The following is a 19,579-nucleotide window of genomic DNA, read 5'->3' on the forward strand; positions in this document are numbered from 1 at the left end:
TATTTATGTATTTTACAAACATGCTTGGAATTTAACGGTAGGTAACAAGCGTTCAAACTTTAGACTCGTCTTAACAGTATTGTGTTGCATTTTGAATTTGAGAATCGTAAATCAAATTATTTTAAAACCTAACCTATGACATGGTGTCGTTGAAGCGCCCAACTTACTTTTTGTTAAATTCCAAAATAAACACTTCTAAATAATCCACCTACCAAGACGCAAACTGTAAAAATATTATTTCTTACATATAAACACCCTTATAGGCAGTGGTGGGATTCAGCCGGTTCGCACCGGTTCTATAGAATTGTCTCACGAAATTTTATGAGACCAGCGAACCGGTTAGCATTGCTGGTTACTGTCAATGGACTTTTTGCAACAGGACTGGCCTAAAAATATGACTTTTGTGATAGAACCGGCTGACAAAAAATTTGAAACCAACCACTGCCCTTAGGTTATCTAATGTTAAAACTAAAATTGTAACAAGGGCAAAATAGGAGAAAAGAATGCTAAAATGCATTACGGGTTTTCACCGTTATATCATGTGACATCACGTTATCTACGCTGACGCATGAAATGCGAATATAGCCAACGGGGCATGAAATGACGTGAAACGTCTGCTGCTGTACTAAGCGCAGTTGAGCTGTTGTCTTGTGTCAACAAAGCAGGTCGTTCAAGTAGGATAGAAACATTTGTTCTTTAGCTTGGTGTATAGCTGTTCCAGTTATTTTAGGCATGAGATGTGAGACAGATGGCGCCTGGTATAGATCGGTGTGCTAATCAGCTGCTAATTTAGTTTATTCTTGACAGTTCATAGGACCCTTGGTTGCTGTTTAACATGAAAGTTAGTAACAGTTTTACCTACTAACAGTTTTACAGTATGACTAAACTATATAGAAAAGTATTTTTGCTGTTTCGTTTTGTCAGCTTCGTTGTTGGTTGGTTAAAATATAATACGCCGCCATTAATTAATGATCTGTCGACTGTATAGTATTACGATCAAAGCGGAAGCGTATGGCAGCGTATGGCAGCGTATTAGTTTGACTCAGCAGTACCAGCACGGACAGGATAGAATAGATGCATGTAAGTTATTCTTCAGCAAGCAAAATGTCTGACATATACCAAACGTCTACATTGGGAAAACAGAGTGTTAACAAATATTCTGAAGGCGAGTTCAGTAATATTAACAAATGTAAAAATTAACTGAAATAATGTATAAACTGTGTCTTAACATTGTAGTTACTAGGGTGTGGCTGAGTGGAACCAGCAGAAATCTGCTTTAAATACATATATTTAGGTACACCTCGCTACAGTATGCTAATATAGGAGATAATTACACTGCCTCCGGCCAGTTAGGTATAGTTATAGAGTCCTGTACCTGGGCGTAATGATCAACTGCAAGTCCAGTTATTTGACATACTGAACACAAATACAGCATAATACAGAGGCAAATTGCACTGTCAATTTATTGTACTGTGGTGAACTATTAAAAAGCTGTAGCTATTGACTATTGTGCCTTTTACCCTATAGAATCGATCTGAACTGGTTGTCTATCGATTGAAATAAGTCATAACACAGTTACAACTGGGTGTCCAATTCATCTTGGCTGCTTGCATGAAAATCTAACTACTAAAGGCTTTATTTACAGATTTGTTCGTAAAAATGCGGTAAATGTTTTGTGCTAAAATGCTCGAAAATAGTCCGTGCGTATTGGAACGTCCATGGCCAACTGATATGCAAGTGGTTCACCAGCTGGAGGACATGAAAGAACAGACTAATTACATGACGGAATTTCGGTCGGCGTTAAAATATGCCCTTGAAGAGGTTCAGACTCTACGAAGCGAATTGGCCGAAGAAAAGACTAAAGGACTTGACGAAATATCCAGTCATGCCAAGCTAAGCAAAGAGATTGACATACGAATGGCAAGTACAACAACAGTAACAAGCGGTCTGCACAAAAGCATGACAGCCAATGACGAGTCACAAACAACTGCTGAAACTGAAGAAACCAAAACCTTGCAAGAGTGTCTTGATGGTGGTGAGTATATGTTGCAACGTAAATTTGTGTTCTATTCTAGTGAATTATTTATTGACCATGCAATAATGATGACACGGCCCACTTACATTTACTAACGTATTTATCCCCTAATTTTGAATCGGGCGGTTTTATTATGCAGCTTTATGAACAAAACTCCTGTCCGCAGTGTGCAATCGTTTAACAACCATGAAAATACTTTCCACAGATTCGGTACAGACAACATCAGATGCAGACCTAGTTATTGCTGAAGCATCGAATAGAATTGACCGAATCCGCAAAAAAGTGATGCATCGAAATACGATTATTACCAAACTGAGAAAACAGTTACAAAAGTCATCGTTACTTCTTCGAAAACGAGAGGATAAGCTAGAACAAAAAATTAAATGCGAAAAAGAACTGAAATCGAAAAGCGAAAATTTGTTAAAAACCACAGACAAATACAAACTGATTGCTGAAAGCGCGACTGAGGAATCAAATCAAGCCAAAAGTGGACTAAAGGAAAAAGATGCGGAAATCAGTGCGTTACAGAAACGACTGGAGGCAATGCAGCAACAAGTTAACTCATTTGGTGCACAACTATACGAGAAGGACGAGCATATCAGATACTATCGTACGAGATGGGAAAAAGAGCGTGATTATGCCCTTTACAAGCACCGTGAATGTGACCACTTACATCGATGCTTAGAGGACATGAAGTACCGCATGCAACAGATGGAAGGGGAACGACGTGGTCAAGGCAACCACAACTATTCCCAGAGGACGCAACCAACGACACACGGGGAATATGTAGACGCACGCAACTTGAACTTATCTGGTAACTATGCCAACGAACGAGACTGGCATGTAACCAACGAACACCTTCGCACCAACAGCTATGCACATCGAAGTCCCCGACAAAACAATTACAAACCGAAAGCCACGAATCGTGCACATATTCTTCAACAGTTGTCACCTATTCAAGAAGACAGTGAAGAAACTAAATCAACTACTCCCCAAATAGTGATTCCAACGGAAAGTTCAGTTAGCTCCGTTCCTGATTGCTCGTTTGAAGTCAAACTATCCGACCTGAACGAAGAGCAAAAAGTAGTAGACGATTTTAGCAACGAAACTTCACCAAGTTCTGTTAGTAAAGACACAAACGCTTACCCATACTTAGTTGTTGACACAGGAAGCACCCATAAACATAATGTTCATAGTAGCAAAAAACAAGTGCCTTACAGCGTTCAAGATGATATGCAACGTAAACTAGTTTCCGAAGGACACCGTGGACCACAAATGCCATCAGTTAACATGCAAGACCAATCTGACCGTTTTGGGACATCGTCGTCCTCACCGTGTAGCAGTGTATTTTCAGCAGTCGACGAAAGCAGGCTATCCGATGTAACCACAATTTCCTGCCAATCGACCGAATCCCGCGTAAAAAAATCGTCAAAAACTAAAACTAAACGCAAATCGTCACGTCACATACGATATTGCGGGCACAAAATCGACGTTACAAGTTTCAGTATGCAAGATTTTCGTGAGATTATGTGGGCCCTGTCGGCCGAAGAACACAGTGTTGACCATTTCTTGGATTACCTTGCTGCCAACGCCAAACGTCTTCAGAATGACCCCTTGTGGATGGATAAACACGTACTAGGAAGCGACGAGGACTGGTTAAATTTGAAAGGGTGTTATTGATCAATATTTTAGTTTGTCAACAGACAAAAAGGACTTTTGGGGAGCTAAAAATATTAGTTTGTTTTCTGGTGCATTTTTTTTCTTTTGTTGGATTTTCGCAGAATATATAAACACATATGAAAATTTTACAACCTAACATTTAACAATCGAAACAAAATTCCTTCTATGATTAGGTGATACGGTTTTCTTCCATTGTTAGGTTGCAATTTTGTCAAATGCAACAATGATTTAATGTACCTTGTTTTTAAAAATTCTATGAAAGTCAGTCACCCGTTATATAAGACCATGTCGACCGCAACCGGCTCACAGTGTTTTGTACAGTTGATAAACTGTGTGTTTGGTGCTTTTAATTTTTGGTGTGCAATCAATTTTGTTACAACTGTGTTGTGTCATTGTAAAAGTCATTAAATTATTGGAGAAATGTTTTATGACACTTTTTCGCTAAAATGAGTCATAACATTGTCCATGTTAGATTTTAATCTGATGCAATCTGGTAGTTCTCAAAAAAGCACGTGCATATAGGTTAAAAGTCAATCTGTGATTTCTTAGTGTCACGAATGTTTAATGTGTAGCTTTGCTATGCAATTTTGATAATTCAACTTGATTTGAGGTATATCCTGATCGATATAACTCTTCTGCAGTAAATAACAAAGTATGTATTTTGATATGCCAACCACGCAACCAAGTTACTGCTACAGATTACTGCTGCAATTTTTGTTCGTTTTACATTTTTGCCTTGTCCTGTCAAATAAGATTAAGTTCCTGATTATTTTGTTCAACGTTTGCCTGTATAATTGTGTCGTTTTGTTGATAAGTGAAACTGGGTTTTGTACTGTTAGTATCGGTTACATGTTTTCGACCTTAAAACCGCAATTAAATAAACTGTCAAAAATACATTGCTCGTCTGCAATTTAATTTTAGGAAGTTTGATGTAACGTTGCACAAAATCTTAATTTAGCTTTTGTTATCCAGCTTGGTGACAGAGGATGTGGCTAAGTGACGTAGGTAATAGCATTTCCTTTGGCATGTATGAAGCATTTTGGTCAGTATTAATCGACTATTCTCTTTCTCTCTTATCGGACTATACAGATCACTGCTATGTAAAACATCCGTAACACAAATTTTACACATAAATCAGTGGTAAATGTCGAACAAAGTTATTTGTCTTTTAACTACTCCTAAGTTATAAATTTGCAGCTTATAGTTGTGTTATTGCAGCCTATAAATAGATGACAGTAGCTATAGGAATCAAAAACGTTTGTCACTTTTTGTTGAGTTGTTGTCTAACGAGAGGTCATTCAAACCCCATGGACTTTGTTCTCCAGACGTGCGTCTTTCGTGTTGAATATTTCTGCTTTGCAAAGCATCCTTCTCAGTTGAAATCCGTCCGCCATAATATAACAGCGGCCCTTCAGAGAACCTCGCACCCTTATGCAAAAATATACAAAATCAGGTTTCACATGGATAAAACAACAACTCAATTTCAGTAAATCATTTAAGAACGTGAGGTGTCAATCTTATTTTGGCCCTACAACGATAAAGGACTACAGTGTATGCATATAACTGACGGGGTGTTGGGACCACAATAAATTCATAATGCGCTAAATTAAAATGTCCACACGGCTGTGTCAATCACATGTCGGAAACACTAATGTCATTTTTTTTCTCATTAGCCTGTGACAATGTGAATAGTATCCCCTTTCATACGAACGTTTTGTTGCATGAACGGGTAGCTGTTTTGATGAACATGGGATTGTTGTCAGTCGCCGTGTTTGTGCTACTGTGGACAAGTTGTTGCTGTAAGTTTACCTGCTTTTTCACAACTCACTATTTATTATGTATAAATATGACGAGACAGTTTTCTATGTTTGCCTGGGTTAAAAAGGGATACAGGGGACAGATGAAAAATTGGGTCAATATAGAGGTTATACTGTGTTATTGGCTAGGAAATGTCTTTATTTTTAAGGATTACTCTTTATATATTTAATCGAACATAAAATAATTTGGGGACTTCTTGTAGCATATATTTTAAATTTGGGAGTTTTGTGCTACATTGGGAACATTCTATTGTTTTTCCTGATAAACAAAAAAGTTAAAACCAGGCGTAATTGTTTAGTCGTGGGGAATAACGGCCAAAAGCAAATCAACAAATTGTGCCACATAGTCCTTATGCTCGTTTCTGTAAATGAGAATTCAAGAATCAAAGACCGTTCAAGTCAAATAGCCTGTAGGTGCCAATTACGAAGCAAATTGAGGCTTAATATGAATAAAAAGCAATTTGTAAGAAAAACAGCAATATAACTATGTTGCGTTTGTTGTCACAACTAAATGTTCGTGCACTGAAAAATCCAACTCACGTCAAAACTATTGTAAATAAATGTGCATGCAAATGCGTTAGTTTATTTATGTTGTAATTTTAGATGGAAAGTCCACAAGAGTCGCTCTTCTTGTGGCTTCGGTTTCTGAATTGAAAGGTTGGTAAAGTGACTGCAAGTTAAAAGAAAAAAATGTCGGAAAATATATGCCTTAAATTGCAGGTTATCAACAGAACGATGTAAGGTGTGCTAATTTCGACATAACCGTGTGCACTGAAGAATGCTTTTTGGGCTTCCAGAGGGATGCTAAGGGATGTATTGTCAGTTGTCAATGCAAGGCTTCTGGTCTGTTCGACGGCGATATTATCATGACCGGTAGGATATAAAAAAACAGACTAAATAAACCTACGCAATTGACCAAACGTATTTTCCACAAAACTTTTCGAGAAGTAGATGGTGTTGTAACTACCTGGGCAATATTTCCAGTATCCACATGGTGGCGTTGTTAATCCAACATTTACAATTTCGAGAAACATTTTATGCAAACAATAAAATAAATTTGTGATGTAGGATCATAAAGTAATCATGTGCTTACTTACTAAAGCTGAAGAAGCTCGAACACACTTTGACCCAAACTTTCGAGCAGCGAGTCGCAAACTAAAACGTTGGAACAACATAAAAGGAACTGGTGGCACTTTCGTCATTCCATACACTCTTCACCGCTCAGTTAGTAAGTTGCTCCAAACCAATAATGATTGAAAGCACGTATGTTTCAAATTAACTTTACCAGCCAGGTTTGTGCGGTCGGTTGCGATCCTATGGCAGAACATACCCAGTACACTCCAGGCGTTACTCAAATATTCGGACATTTGGCTCGATAGGGTTTTTTCAGTGTCGTTTTTACAAACTGTTTAACATTGATTTGTCTGAAGAAGTTACAATGCAAAAAAAACTTATTTTTAAAACATTGTAACGTTTGGGACTTGACAGACAGCTTAACCAAGAACATAACTGCATTTTAGTTGCATGAAACGCATTGTTTCTGCTTAAATGAATATTTCACAGATAATGACACTAGTTTTATTAGTTTTTTAATACACTATAGTTTGTCAAAACGTTTAAATAGTAAAATGAATACGTTTTAAGCCATTTGAAGGGCAGTTTTGTTTTAGTTATGATAACATTAACTTTGAGTTTTTTTTCTCATCATACGGATTTTGTTAAAGGGCAAAACATGCATAAGACAAGAATTATTCTATCAGCATTGAGAAATTTTGAGGAAAAGACTTGTCTAAGATTTAGAAGTCGGAGCAAAGAAATCGACCACATTGAATTTACGAACGGGAATAAATGTGCTTCAAATTACGGACGAGTCGGTGGTAAACAAGAGGTAAAGACGCTTGATGTAGCCTAACCATAACCATTACCCTCATTAATCAATCTTGTTGCAGATTTACATCGGGAATGGATGTGACAAAGAGCAGGGCACAATAATGCACGAGATAATGCATGCTTTAGGATTTTTCCACGAACATTCTAGACCTGATCGTGACCGATACGTCAAAATCCAACTGGAAAATGTTTTATTAGGCGAGTTGTTTATATTTTCGTCCGTTGACATTTTACATCGTCTGAGCTCTAGTCCTAATTGATGTCTATATTTTCGTAAAATTGATTTTTTTGTTTTCTTGACAATTGTTTTGGTTTGATACAATATTTTCGTTTTTCAGGGGATAGATTTAATTTCAATAAGTTATCCGGACGCGTAATTGACTCCATGGGTTCACCCTACGACTACCAATCAGTGATGCATTACGGTGGTTACTCATTCAGTAAAAATGAACAACCGACCATCATAGACCGGTGGGTCACTTTATGCTCTAACTCAGGGCTTCTCAAACTTTCTTGCTCTGCGACCCCATTTTTGAAAAGAAATTTCTACGCGACCCAGTGTTTATAGCCAGTGTTTTTTTAAGGTGTTTTGGGAGACCGAAACGGTCCCCCAAATTTCTCCAGCGGTTTCCCAAAATTTGGACTTGCAACTACAACTACAGTTTTTGGTATTTAAATGAAACACTTGCGGTCTCTTAAAACTACTAAGAATAAGCGGTCACCCAAACCAAACCTTAAAAAAACCCTGGGTATAGCTAGTATACGTAAATGATGTACAACAAACGACCATTAAAAATAAACGTCGCATTGCAAATCTAAAGTGGCTTTTTTGTGAACAACGAATGTATTCAGTAAAACGAATAACCAATTACAAAAAAAATAGGTTTATAAAATTTATGAAGCACGTTTAATGGGATGGATGCGCTTGATGATTTTTACATAAGTCAACCATTCGTGGCTTGATACAAGACAAGGCAGGACGAAGAACATCCTCAACATTATTTAAAGAGGATCGGTATTTGGCCTTAATGATCACCAATCTTGAGAATCCCGCTTCACACAAATATAGCAAAAACCTACTGGAACGTAAAATGTTAGGTAAAAATAATTCGTTGTGATGTCATAACTACTTTAACAATATCAATAGCATAGTGCAGATAGCCAAGCTATTAAGGACAAAGGCATAACAACAACTTAACGATGACAAAAACCGGCCCAGAAAACAATTTTGCACGCACGTATACCATTTATTGTGACAACGACATAATAACGCATAATCTTTCGCGACCCCAAAATTATATTCCGCGACCCCAATTGGGGTCGCGACCCACAGTTTGAGAAGCCCTGCCTAACTAACTGGTTTTATTTTTATTGGTCTTATTCAAATGTTGGTAATTTTAGATATGCGTTCCAAGCGCTCTTGGTTTAGCTACAGACATTGTATTTAATCGCTATTTGTTGATTGAAAAGGACTTAGGTCATGATACGCTTAACAATACGATCTTACCTGAAACCTCTTAGGTCTATAGGCTATAGCTACCATTGTTTTACTCCTAAACTATTGCCAAACATTTAAATATTTTGTTAACAGTCGTTCTAACACCCCGGCAGTGGCACAACGCAAAGGCTTTTCTTCAGAGGACATCAAACAAATTAACTCCATGTACAAGTGCAGAAATTATAGATTTAATTGGTATTACAAATAAACACAAGCACTGTTTCGACTTTGTGATGAATTTTTAAAAAACAAAAGGCAATATTTTATGTTGTTTTCGTCTTTAACATTTCATCTTTATCACTTTTGCACAAACCTTATGTGGAATCAATTTCAGCATGATAACCCCAAGTCTATACTTGATTAAGAACTTGTAATTATTATGTCAGGAGTTTTTTTGCCACCCACATCAGTTTCGGTTTTGACAATTGTAACGTTTGATTGTGATGGCAAAATATGTCTTTGTGTTTGGTTTGTTGCAATAAATTCTATTTTTGTGCTGAACTGGGTTGGTTGTGATACTATGGTTGTTAAAACCGACAAAAAATCGAATTTGTGTGTTTAAAAAAAATAAAATAGCACTATGGAAATAAATTATTTGCGTCTGCAAAAACGTGCCCCGAGTGAGGATCGAACTCACGACCTTGAGATTATGAGACTCACGCGCTGCCTACTGCGCCATCGAGGCGACGAACACGGAGGCTCCAATGCATTGAGATAAAGTACAAAACGCGCTAAAGCCCGATGAAGTTAACAAATAACATTGGGTATTTCGGTTCAATTGAAGAGTTTACCTGCATTTTCGTGCTGGAAATGACTGTTAAAATGTCACGTGTATATTATCAATTTCGGCATTAATTTGATCGTTATTATTTATCATGTGAACATGTTCATTTTTGAACTCGTCACAAGCGTGCACTGTTCTCACAAGCATGGAAACGCACTTAGAATCAATAAACTGACACCACCATTAACACGTGCCTAAAAAGAGCTTGTATTTGTTTTGTGTTGGTGTCGACCTGTGGAAATTATAAACACTGCTCGTTTTGGAATATAATTGTGATGACTATAAAACGTGACTCTTGCCAACGTGCTTGGTAATGTTTTCACGACACGTGCTACTTTATTCTGCACACCTAGAGTCACGATTGCATCATGGTTTATAAACGAGCGCATTGGAAAGTTATGGTATTGTTGTTTTCACGAATTTTCGTCACGAACCTACAATAAATCGCTCTCAATTTTTTTCATTGACATGATTTTTCAAAATGTACTATACTTTGGGCAACATGTTTTTTTATTCAGCTTCCCAAAGAACGTTTTAAAAAAGGGCTTTGCTGGTAAAATTAAACTAAAAAAATGTACATTTTATTAAAGGTTTATCATTTATGTGAATTTTTTTTTCCGGCAGCTACGCCAATTCTTTCGCAGGTCAGCCTTTACCCAGTTTTAAAGATTTCACACAAAGTTTGTTGAGGTAAACAACCCATTGCGCACAGAGGTTAACTTATACCTATAAAACGACCTACAAATTCTCATGAGATTCCAAAACAGTACTATGTGTTTCTGTTGTTCTTACGTAATTGCAACGCAACGCAATTTCCTGTTTGTCAACATCCCACCGCTATTCTTTGTGGCTCTGTGGGTTCCTGTCCGAGAGTTACAAAACAAATATTTGTATCAATCGTTTCTATTGTGGAGTACTGTTACGAAAATGTTTGGGGGAAGGTTTTGTCTACGATTACTTTTTAGCGCTTGCTCTTTCAAAACAGTCTGATAGTAATATTGTCCAAAACCAATAAGCTTATTTTTGGTGTGCACGTAAATCAGTTTCAATATTGATACAGTCAGCAATCGTAGCTACATCCCCTTCCCCCCAACATATCAGACGCCGTCTGCTTTTGCAACAAAGCCCATTTATGAGTATCCAGCTGTTTAAACAATTTTTTAGACATGAGAACATTACAGTACAGACAAGTCCTGTTTGTTCGACGCATTTCCACCGAATATGTCCCTCTGCTCACAAACTGTTATATTTTTGTTTGAACACAATATGTGACCTAATACCGTTTGGCGACTTTATGCACGACAAAAAGTAGCATGGCTAAAAATGTTGTATTTGTAACTTAACAATCTTAACAGTTTGTAAGGTATATTCTTTTGTCAACATTTTTAGACAAACTTGATCAGGTTAAAATTTAAACCGATGACACCACTTTATCTTCGGGCTGAAATTTGTCAGTTATTGCCACTAAATATCGTTAACGAACAAGTTCTTATCTTTCTTGTCACTGAGAGTATATCGAGATGGTGAATACGCGTGTGCTATCTGCATTATCGCCAACGTTGCAGAAATTAGTGTGTTGAGATAAGCTAACGACCGATAAGGGCCGCCACCTTAGGGCAACACTTCACCTTCGACACAGGCGTGTTCACCCGGTTGGCCAACTTTCCTGCATTTTCACACAAACCAGCTTTTCATGCTGCCTAATAATTCGTTCCTTAGGACAACTTTATGACGTAACTATTGATGGACTGGTATTGTAAAGTAAAGACAATGGGCGGCACATGATTGCAAGATTTTAACTGCCATTATCCTGTAATTGGGGCAGAACAAATTAATCACTTTTAATCCATGTAAGTTTGCGGCAATCAGACTGCGTGCAAACTCACAACATAATGGCACTAAACTTACGAGATGTTGATTTTGCATCGATGCACTCCAAGTACGTCGTCAGCAGTTATACTAGGCGGCAATAATAGGCAGTTAAATTACACAAATTTAATCAACTCGATGAACTGTTAATGGCGGTGACAAGCACCACATATGCAACCAATTATTTAGTTTAAAAATATATGGCAAGTTTGCATTTTGCCAACTTTGTTGTGTGTAGAACAGGGGTGGGCAACCTGCGGCCCGCAGAGACGCTTGGATTTCAAAAGTACTGGCAAACGTGTCCAATTATTACATATTTATGAGCTGATTAATGCGCCTGATGCTAGTTTTCTGCGATCTGGCAAAATGTGGCTAGAATCAAATACAAATTATACTTGTAGTTCAGCATATTTGGTAAGAAACAAAGCAAAATCACTTTGTGTGATGCACATGTGTGGCCCTCGATCCAATTTTGACATTTATAATTGGCCCTACAGTAACAAAGGTTGCCCACCCCTGGTGTAGAAGATTTTAATATGTTGCCATGGCCAGGAATTTATCTCACCGAAAGCAAATAGTTAATTTTCAAATGATCGCCATTTCTTTAAAAACAATGTTGCTACAGTGTTTCGTAAAATTCCATGCCCAAAAGTCATATACCACATAGTTTACTGGTCATACCACAGATTCGGCGGATTAGGCCAATGATCGAATAGGATTTTCGATGCGGGATTGTGAAGGTTTGCGACGGACTGGCTTCAACTTTGACACTGCATTGTGGTTTTGATCAAATATTTCCCAGAAATAAAATTCCCGCAACTTTGACGCGTATGGGAGGTGCATTGTTGAAATGCTTTGCGCCAGGCACAAACCGCCTTTGGGTCAGTTTTTCGCCACTTGTCGTTCAAATACAATAAGATTTCGGACCGGATTATGCTGAATATTGCAAACATTCTTTGTCCGAAAACTTCGCTGACTTTGGCCCACGGCTAAACCGACGGAAATTTTGAGTGACATTGTTTACATTGATCTGTTTACTGAAAATTCCGCGATTAGCGCGTGCCGTCACAACGGCTGGGTAACACCTCGCAATCGACCTGAATATTACTCGTCATGCGAAAGTACATTTAAGGAAGCATGAGCTTTGCAAAAGGCCTGCAGTGGTTTTACCTGCGCCTAATTTAAGTGTGACTAGCAGATTTTAACTTCATCAATGTGTTTCTCCCACAAGGATATTTCCATTGCGTTATATGGTATTTTTGGGCATGGCCAAGCTATAATCGTTATAGGACAGCCCATAATTGTAAAGCTAAATTTATTCCAAATCGTTAGTAGGTAATCCAAATCGAGGCGTAAGTGGCATTAATTTCTAGCACGCGCTCGCGAAAATTGTAGCATGAAATTAGTTATCGACAGCCGATATCGTTCGTTGGCGTCGCCAAATAATCGCCCAGTAAAAACTGTGATAATGGACCGAGCGCTAGGATAAATATTTTGATAAGGATGAGGTCCCGATATGCACGAAGCAATGAGCTGTACTAACTCTACTCAGCTGGCTCGCAAAAAGAGAAAAAGGCAATCGCGAAAAAGAGAGAGGTGCTTTACTAGCTAAATTGGTGAGACCGCATGTCATCAATCAGATGTGTGGTCGCAGTCGTGGTAAGACACAGCTTCTCCTGAGAGAGTCAGCAATTACAAGTAGTAAAGCATTTGAGGTGATCTTGTTGTGGAGCTGCTTTAGTTTAAGGCGCAGTTTGTTGTGGTACAAGGATCCACAAGACGGGTCACATATAAAGCGCTTTGCATAAAGAAAGTGAATTTTACTTTAGCTAACAAGGCGCAAAGTTGTGTTTCGTAAAATCATCTTTATTTTAAAATCATTTTTATAACCTGTTTGTCCATTTTTTAGGTTTATTAGTTATTTTGCACTTATCAAACAGTACTATAAACATGAATATGATGAGATTCGCAAGTATGTTTGTTCTGTTCTATTTCTGCCAGTGCTGCGTCGGTGGAGCAACGAGGCATGTTCTCTATTGGAATTCAATTATGTCTCCACAGTAAGTTCATTTACACCCGTTAAATACAGTTTTGTATAACGTTTTTAACATAACGTTAAACCACATCGATCGAAACTTTGTCAGTGAAGTATTACTATGTACTGCATATGTATGTCACTATGTGGGCGGTACACATATAGAACCCCCCAAACCGTAGTAATCCGATTGTGAAAAACTCGGTAGTTAATACTTTTTAAGTAGATATACCCAGCGCAATAAAGTTACAGCAGCTCGTCAGATTTGATCGAGTAATTTTCCGAAATTAAGTACCAGAGGCATTTAAAATTGAAACCCTGCAATTATTATCCGCGCTTTGCCCTTATTCGGTGCTACGTGAGTTAAACGTTCCTTCGTGCAAAAGCAACCCATCGAATTTCAGTGCTATATTTATTGGCGGTAGTTAGCAAAATTTTATTGATATTTTACAAGTCGCACTATTGTCACCGCTTCTACACTGCGACGGTCATAAAAGTTTCTCACTGTCGTGGAGTCGCCACACATTTCCGTGAATATTCCCTCCACGAAGCGTTGTCCTGACAACGAAACCATTGATTGCGTTACGTATTGATTATACGACAAACGCGTCATCCTGTTTTGTGGATGTATAATGGTGTCCCGGACCGCTGGCCAACCTTTTATGAGAGAATATTGGCGTATTGTTTCCGTGGCGTTACAGTCGACCTGGCATCCGGTTCCCACAAGCGCAACTACAATTTAGGATCTGGGTTTGCTCCCCGGAGAGTTGCGCAGGCCTTTATGCCGAATCCGGCACGAACTATTTACCAAGGAACCAAATTAGTTTGTCAAATCGAAAATCGTTTGCCTACACAGCGTGGCGTCCTTGTTTTCCGGCAAGCGTCTGTCTTTGACAGTTCCACTAATGTTGTGTGGATATTCGACTAGGACGACGTGATTATCAAACATTCTATTGTTTTTGACAGTAGAGATTTACGTGTGGGAAAATTAAGCCCCTCATTGCCACGCGCATTTAAATCCCAGTCCCAACAATTGTTTAATTGTGCATTAAGCAGCAAGTACTTGCAGGCGGCAAGATGTTAACGTCGTGCGTTCGATCACAATTATCGTTAGCGATGGGAAGAAAATCATTGAGTGGGTTTACGACCATTGTCCAAACCGCCTATTTGGTTTAACGCCTGTTAACAAAAAACACAAAGGCTGTGCAAAGGGCTGCAACGGTCTTTCAAGCGACTCATCGCAAACAATGGTCAATGCTGAAACACGTGTTCGGGTTTTTTCATCAAAGGTCAAACCGCGAAAAAAGTTCGATGTATTGTCCGCATGCTAACCTCAAGTAATAACGACGCGATATTAGGTGCGTGGTTAATATTTGATACTGGCACTGTGGCACATGTCCACAAGTCGTATTGAGTGGCTCGCGTTAATGCTTTAAATTGTGGTTGGGCTCAACTCAGCAAGGGACCTTACTCATTGTTTGTACAACCGTACTGAGGTCTCTTTAGCGCGATGGTCATTTTTTGCTTGTTCTTGGCCACGTAGCCGTGTAAATATTGGTTTTACGCTCGAACCGGGACATTCATACTTGGAACGTTGCGCAAACAAGTCGCCTCTAATCGCGCCTTATCTCCTTGGCGCAAAAGAAGGTCTGGCATTGGCTCTCGGCCCACTAAATCGCATTACTTATCGCCGTCTAACAAAAACAACAACACGGGCCAGCCCAAAGTGTCTTCGCTTGCTACACACTAACGCAATCAATCTCACCAGAACGCGCACTAAATCTACATGAATCCACCAAAAATATATAAACGTGTCCCGCAATCCACACAAAATTGCAAAAACAAATAACACGTATTTATCTTCTTTTCCAGACTTAAGGATCGTGATCACATCACGCATGTGAAAATCGGCGAGTTCATGGACATACTGTGCCCCCATCGAAGTCTCCAGGGAATCACCGGAGGTCCACGGGAACCGGCGACCTTTGACTTGCTCAATGTGACGGAATCGGAATACAATGAATGCCACGCCAGAGGTCAGTATTCATCATTTGTGTAGAAGTTTGTGCTAAATTCTCCCAAAGCACAATGCGTCGGCCGCGCAAACGAACAGACATGTGGGGATTACTTGGCCTGATGATAGTTCATGCAAGTATTTTATTCGAAAGATTAGTTTTGGTGACTTCCTCGCTGAGTAATATTGCGCCGGCGTTAAATAGAGTGGGAGGAAGGCCAAGGCGTTGGTGCGCTATTATGACAATTAAGCGAGACACGATTAGGTCTGTTTTATACACAAATTATCGTCCGTGTAATACAAGTCCCGTGTGTGGCTCTGACGTCTGCTGACTGTGGGTGACAACCTACAGTGTATTCACTGCTTATGCGGTATATATGATGAGAAAAGTCAGACTAATGGGTAATGACTCAACACCCCATTTCTGTAAACAATCAAGTTTTTAAGGCAACTTTCCGCTGGAAACGGAGGCAGCGCGGTTAATTGTTTGTATTGACGCCTGGGTATCACATGTCGCTGTTTGCCTAACTAATTGCCGCTGAAGCCTATTCGAATTTCCACACCTCTTTGTGATACAAAGCTATGTTTACAATGGCCACTTTGTTCTGTCGCGATGATTTGGTGTTCGTTAGACAGTCATCAAACATCCGTTAGACACTTCGTTGCGACACAATCTCAGTGTTAGACACAAAACCTTAACACAATTGTTTCTCTTATTTCAGGAAAAGGAAAATTTATGTTCGCCTGCAACAAACCAGAACGCGAAAACAAATTGACTCTCAAATTTCAAACCATCAGCCCTTCTCCACTCGGATTTCGATTTCAATATTGTGCTGACTACTATTTCATGGGTAAGTCGATGGTTAAAGTAGCTATACTTAAGAACACGATTAAGGTGAAGAACACAACAGTGTTCTGCGAAGTCACGGCTTATAATTCCCGCTTGTGTGTGTTTGTTGTGCGATCTCGGGCGGTTTAAAACTGAATTAGAATATTAAGTGGGTGACTTAAATGCAGTGCCCGCTTTGCGTCCAAAGAAAGTCAATGCACTTGGACGTAAACACCCCGGGCCACAAAACGACCAACCATCGCCTTGGGAAACTGTCTAGAAACGGCCTGTTGTCGATGTACACAGACCAGAGCAGATAATTTCCATGGCGTGGTCAGCCTTATTTATACGGTGTCGGCAACAGTTTTTGTTTCTTTTTGCAGCTCTGCCACGAGGCCGACGATCCCGTCATGGCTGCTCAAAAGATACGACCAGGATCCACATTCGAGTCGCTTGCAAAGGTAACATTTGTTCCAAAGTTTGCGGTTGTTTATCATTGGCACTCAAGTTAGTTTTTCCCACATAATGGCAGAAGAAGATTTAAGTTAATAAGCCATCTGTCTGAGACCCAGCTTGACACACATTTCAGACGCGATTAAAAATAGATCAACTAAGAGCATGTTCGAATTAGTTATGGCGAAGCAAGGTTGCCAATTATGGGCCTGGTACTACCTGTGGCTGTCGAAGATAAGAAGAAAATGTCTCACACTCGCTTGCTCACGAGCTGTCCTCAATAAGAAGCGCTCTCCTTCCTAAAGCTCTTTTTTGTTCCTCGAGCTTACCTGCGGCTTATCGCAAACTAGCATTTATACCCGTTGAAAAAGAGAGAGAATAATTTAATTGAGCGTGCGCACGTGTTGGTCTTTTCAATGAGCCGCGGGGCGCGCTGTTTTGATAAACAAGTTCACGTGACTTGTGTGCAATACTTACAACTTGTGCCGTGTGACTCATCAAGCTAAATGTGATTACTTTGATTTTTAGACGAAACAACTACTGTTGAAACAACAACCGAAGCAACGACAACGACGGTCAAAACAGCGAAACCTGAGGATGTTCTCTCGGACGTTATAAAGCGAATTCGTCACCACAAGAAGCCAAGCGCTGACCCAGTCAAAACAGAAGACATTGTAATCCCAGAATTGACAAACCCATTCGATATCGAGACAGAACTCTCTGAAAACAATCCGCAAGTGTTAAAGGTTGTCTCAGGACACCGAGACGTTGGTGGTGGTGAAAATTCAGCATCTTCTTTCGGAAAATCGACTTTACTACTCGCTGCAACAGTGACTGCTGGTTTCGTCATATCAAAATTCATCGTATCGTAACGCTGTCTTGGAAACGGACTTAATACTGGTGCCTGTTCAGTTCCAGCTGTTGGTTGTATCGGTTGGCGGCTTTAAATCACTGTGGATAGTTTAAATATTTAATGCGACGACAAGTTTCAGCAACAAGTTGGATCTTTTCCAAACAGCTGGTAAGTTTTTATTTTTCATGTTTTGATATTTTGTTTTATACTTATTTTTAATTAAATAAACACAAAAATTAAATAAATAAAAAATCTGCTTAGAGTACTGTCGTTCGAAAAAAATATTTATTTGAACACATACACTGAACAAACCTTTTTACTTTTTTAGAATCTTCAATATGCACTCAAATCCACAGGCAATACATCAACGAACTGCTATGCTTGCAAGTGTTCATTTCGCTGACGTCAATCATGGCAATCCGCGTCTTTATTAGCCTTTGCTTGTATTTTGCATCCTTGCCAACGCTTTCATCAACTGCTACTTTGTATTTTTGCTTAATTTCGCGGTTGTTGATTGTGCAATTTTTCCTTAGAGTATGTTTTTCTAACCACTGTTCTGCACTTTTGTTTTTTGATTTCTTTTTTCTTAACCTTTCTTGTTATTTTTTCTACGATCGATCAAATAAATCTAAAATCCCGATTTTCTACGTAATAATTTAGACTTTAGAGCTATTGCTCGTCAAAACATGTAAGCTAGGCAAAACATGACCAGATGGTGGCAGTGAGGCTCAAACATGAAAGCTAGTGAAGGCATGACCACATAGTGGCAGTGAAGAGTAACTGATACAATCGAAGATCTGTGGTTGCGTGTTCCATATTTAACGAGTGGGATCAACAAACACACACGTCGTGTTTATTGCCGACATTAGTTGCACATCCGAAGATTTTGCAGAGGCATCGATTTGCGGCAATTGTGCATAAAAAAAGACGGTCATACGCTAGTTGTGTTTTTCCGATTAATCGATGTTAAAATCTACGCAAAGGAAATTCCGTTATTTGACTGAAAAAACACCAATTTAATAAGCTTTGTTGTTTAGTTTGCTTAGCAAAAATATTACGCCTTTGAATGAAATTTAGTATAGAACCTAAGATTCTATGTCCTGAAGTAATGATTGTAATCTTCCAGAACTAAATCTGTTCATTGTTTTCATTACCAAACGATATGAAAGCAAAAAAACTGCTGATCGTTAGTTGCAACGTTTCACACAGGTTGTGGGCCAGTTTTTTTTAAGGTTTGGTTTGGGTGACCGCTAAGTAGTTTTAAGAGACCGTAAGTGTTTCATTTAAATACCAAAAAATAGCCATATTTGCTTAAACGAATTATTTGGGAAACCGCTGGAGAAATTTGGACACCTTAAAAAAACACTGGTTGTGGGTATTATTTACTTCTATCTTGTACTAGAAGTTATACTTGTAGGAAAGCACATTTTTAGTCAATCAAAAAACCATTCATTCACACAGTAATTTGAAATTGATGAGTAAAATGAATTTAGACAGACGAACAAGCGACAGACAAGCTGCACCCAATTAATACGCCGCCACGTCGGCCATAAAACCGTCAGTAGCAGTCATCAAACAGACGTCAAACAAGATTATTTATTGCAAACAGGCGTTTCGAATAAACCGATTACTATTCGAACGGCAGCATTCAACGTCACAATGATGCAAGTTCGTGACACCGTTTCTGAACCTCCACAAGAAACGTGTAGAGAAAATAATCATGAACAAGTATTAACACGCTCAACGCCTTGAATTCAGCGTAATTTATACACGAATATTGAAGGATTGTCTTTAATATGAATTACCTTGGGTAAGATTATTA

General features: G+C 38.9%; 3 protein-coding genes and 1 non-coding gene across 4 annotated transcripts; 3 read left to right on the forward strand and 1 right to left on the reverse strand.

Annotated features, from left to right (window-relative positions):
* Positions 1 to 1,528: 1,528 nt before the first annotated feature.
* LOC145208928 (uncharacterized) lies at positions 1,529 to 4,611 on the forward strand. The gene is made up of 2 exons (XM_080079178.1): positions 1,529 to 2,035; positions 2,241 to 4,611. Exons 1-2 carry the CDS (start codon positions 1,669 to 1,671, stop codon positions 3,713 to 3,715), a joined length of 1,842 nt encoding a protein of 613 aa, XP_079935304.1. The 5' UTR covers positions 1,529 to 1,668; the 3' UTR covers positions 3,716 to 4,611.
* Positions 4,612 to 5,462: 851 nt separating this feature from the next.
* Positions 5,463 to 9,128, forward strand: LOC145209583 (high choriolytic enzyme 1-like). The gene is made up of 8 exons (XM_080079902.1): positions 5,463 to 5,514; positions 6,136 to 6,189; positions 6,253 to 6,405; positions 6,635 to 6,760; positions 7,257 to 7,420; positions 7,482 to 7,620; positions 7,761 to 7,893; positions 9,014 to 9,128. The coding sequence occupies exons 1-8, from the start codon at positions 5,463 to 5,465 to the stop codon at positions 9,126 to 9,128; spliced, it is 936 nt and encodes a 311-aa protein (XP_079936028.1).
* A 404-nt stretch (positions 9,129 to 9,532) lies between these two features.
* On the reverse strand, positions 9,533 to 9,605 carry Trnam-cau (transfer RNA methionine (anticodon CAU)). The gene has a single exon. It is a non-coding gene; the product is annotated as a tRNA-Met (tRNA).
* A 3,629-nt stretch (positions 9,606 to 13,234) lies between these two features.
* On the forward strand, positions 13,235 to 18,397 carry LOC145208830 (ephrin-B1-like). Its single transcript, XM_080079084.1, has 6 exons — positions 13,235 to 13,633; positions 15,481 to 15,644; positions 16,345 to 16,473; positions 16,835 to 16,912; positions 17,433 to 17,925; positions 18,086 to 18,397. Exons 1-5 carry the CDS (start codon positions 13,524 to 13,526, stop codon positions 17,774 to 17,776), a joined length of 825 nt encoding a protein of 274 aa, XP_079935210.1. The 5' UTR covers positions 13,235 to 13,523; the 3' UTR covers positions 17,777 to 17,925; positions 18,086 to 18,397.
* The last annotated feature ends 1,182 nt before the right edge of the window (positions 18,398 to 19,579 follow it).

The sequence above is a fragment of the Phallusia mammillata genome, chromosome 1, assembly GCF_965637545.1.
Source record: "Phallusia mammillata chromosome 1, kaPhaMamm4.hap1.1, whole genome shotgun sequence".
Classification (NCBI taxonomy): domain Eukaryota; kingdom Metazoa; phylum Chordata; class Ascidiacea; order Phlebobranchia; family Ascidiidae; genus Phallusia; species Phallusia mammillata.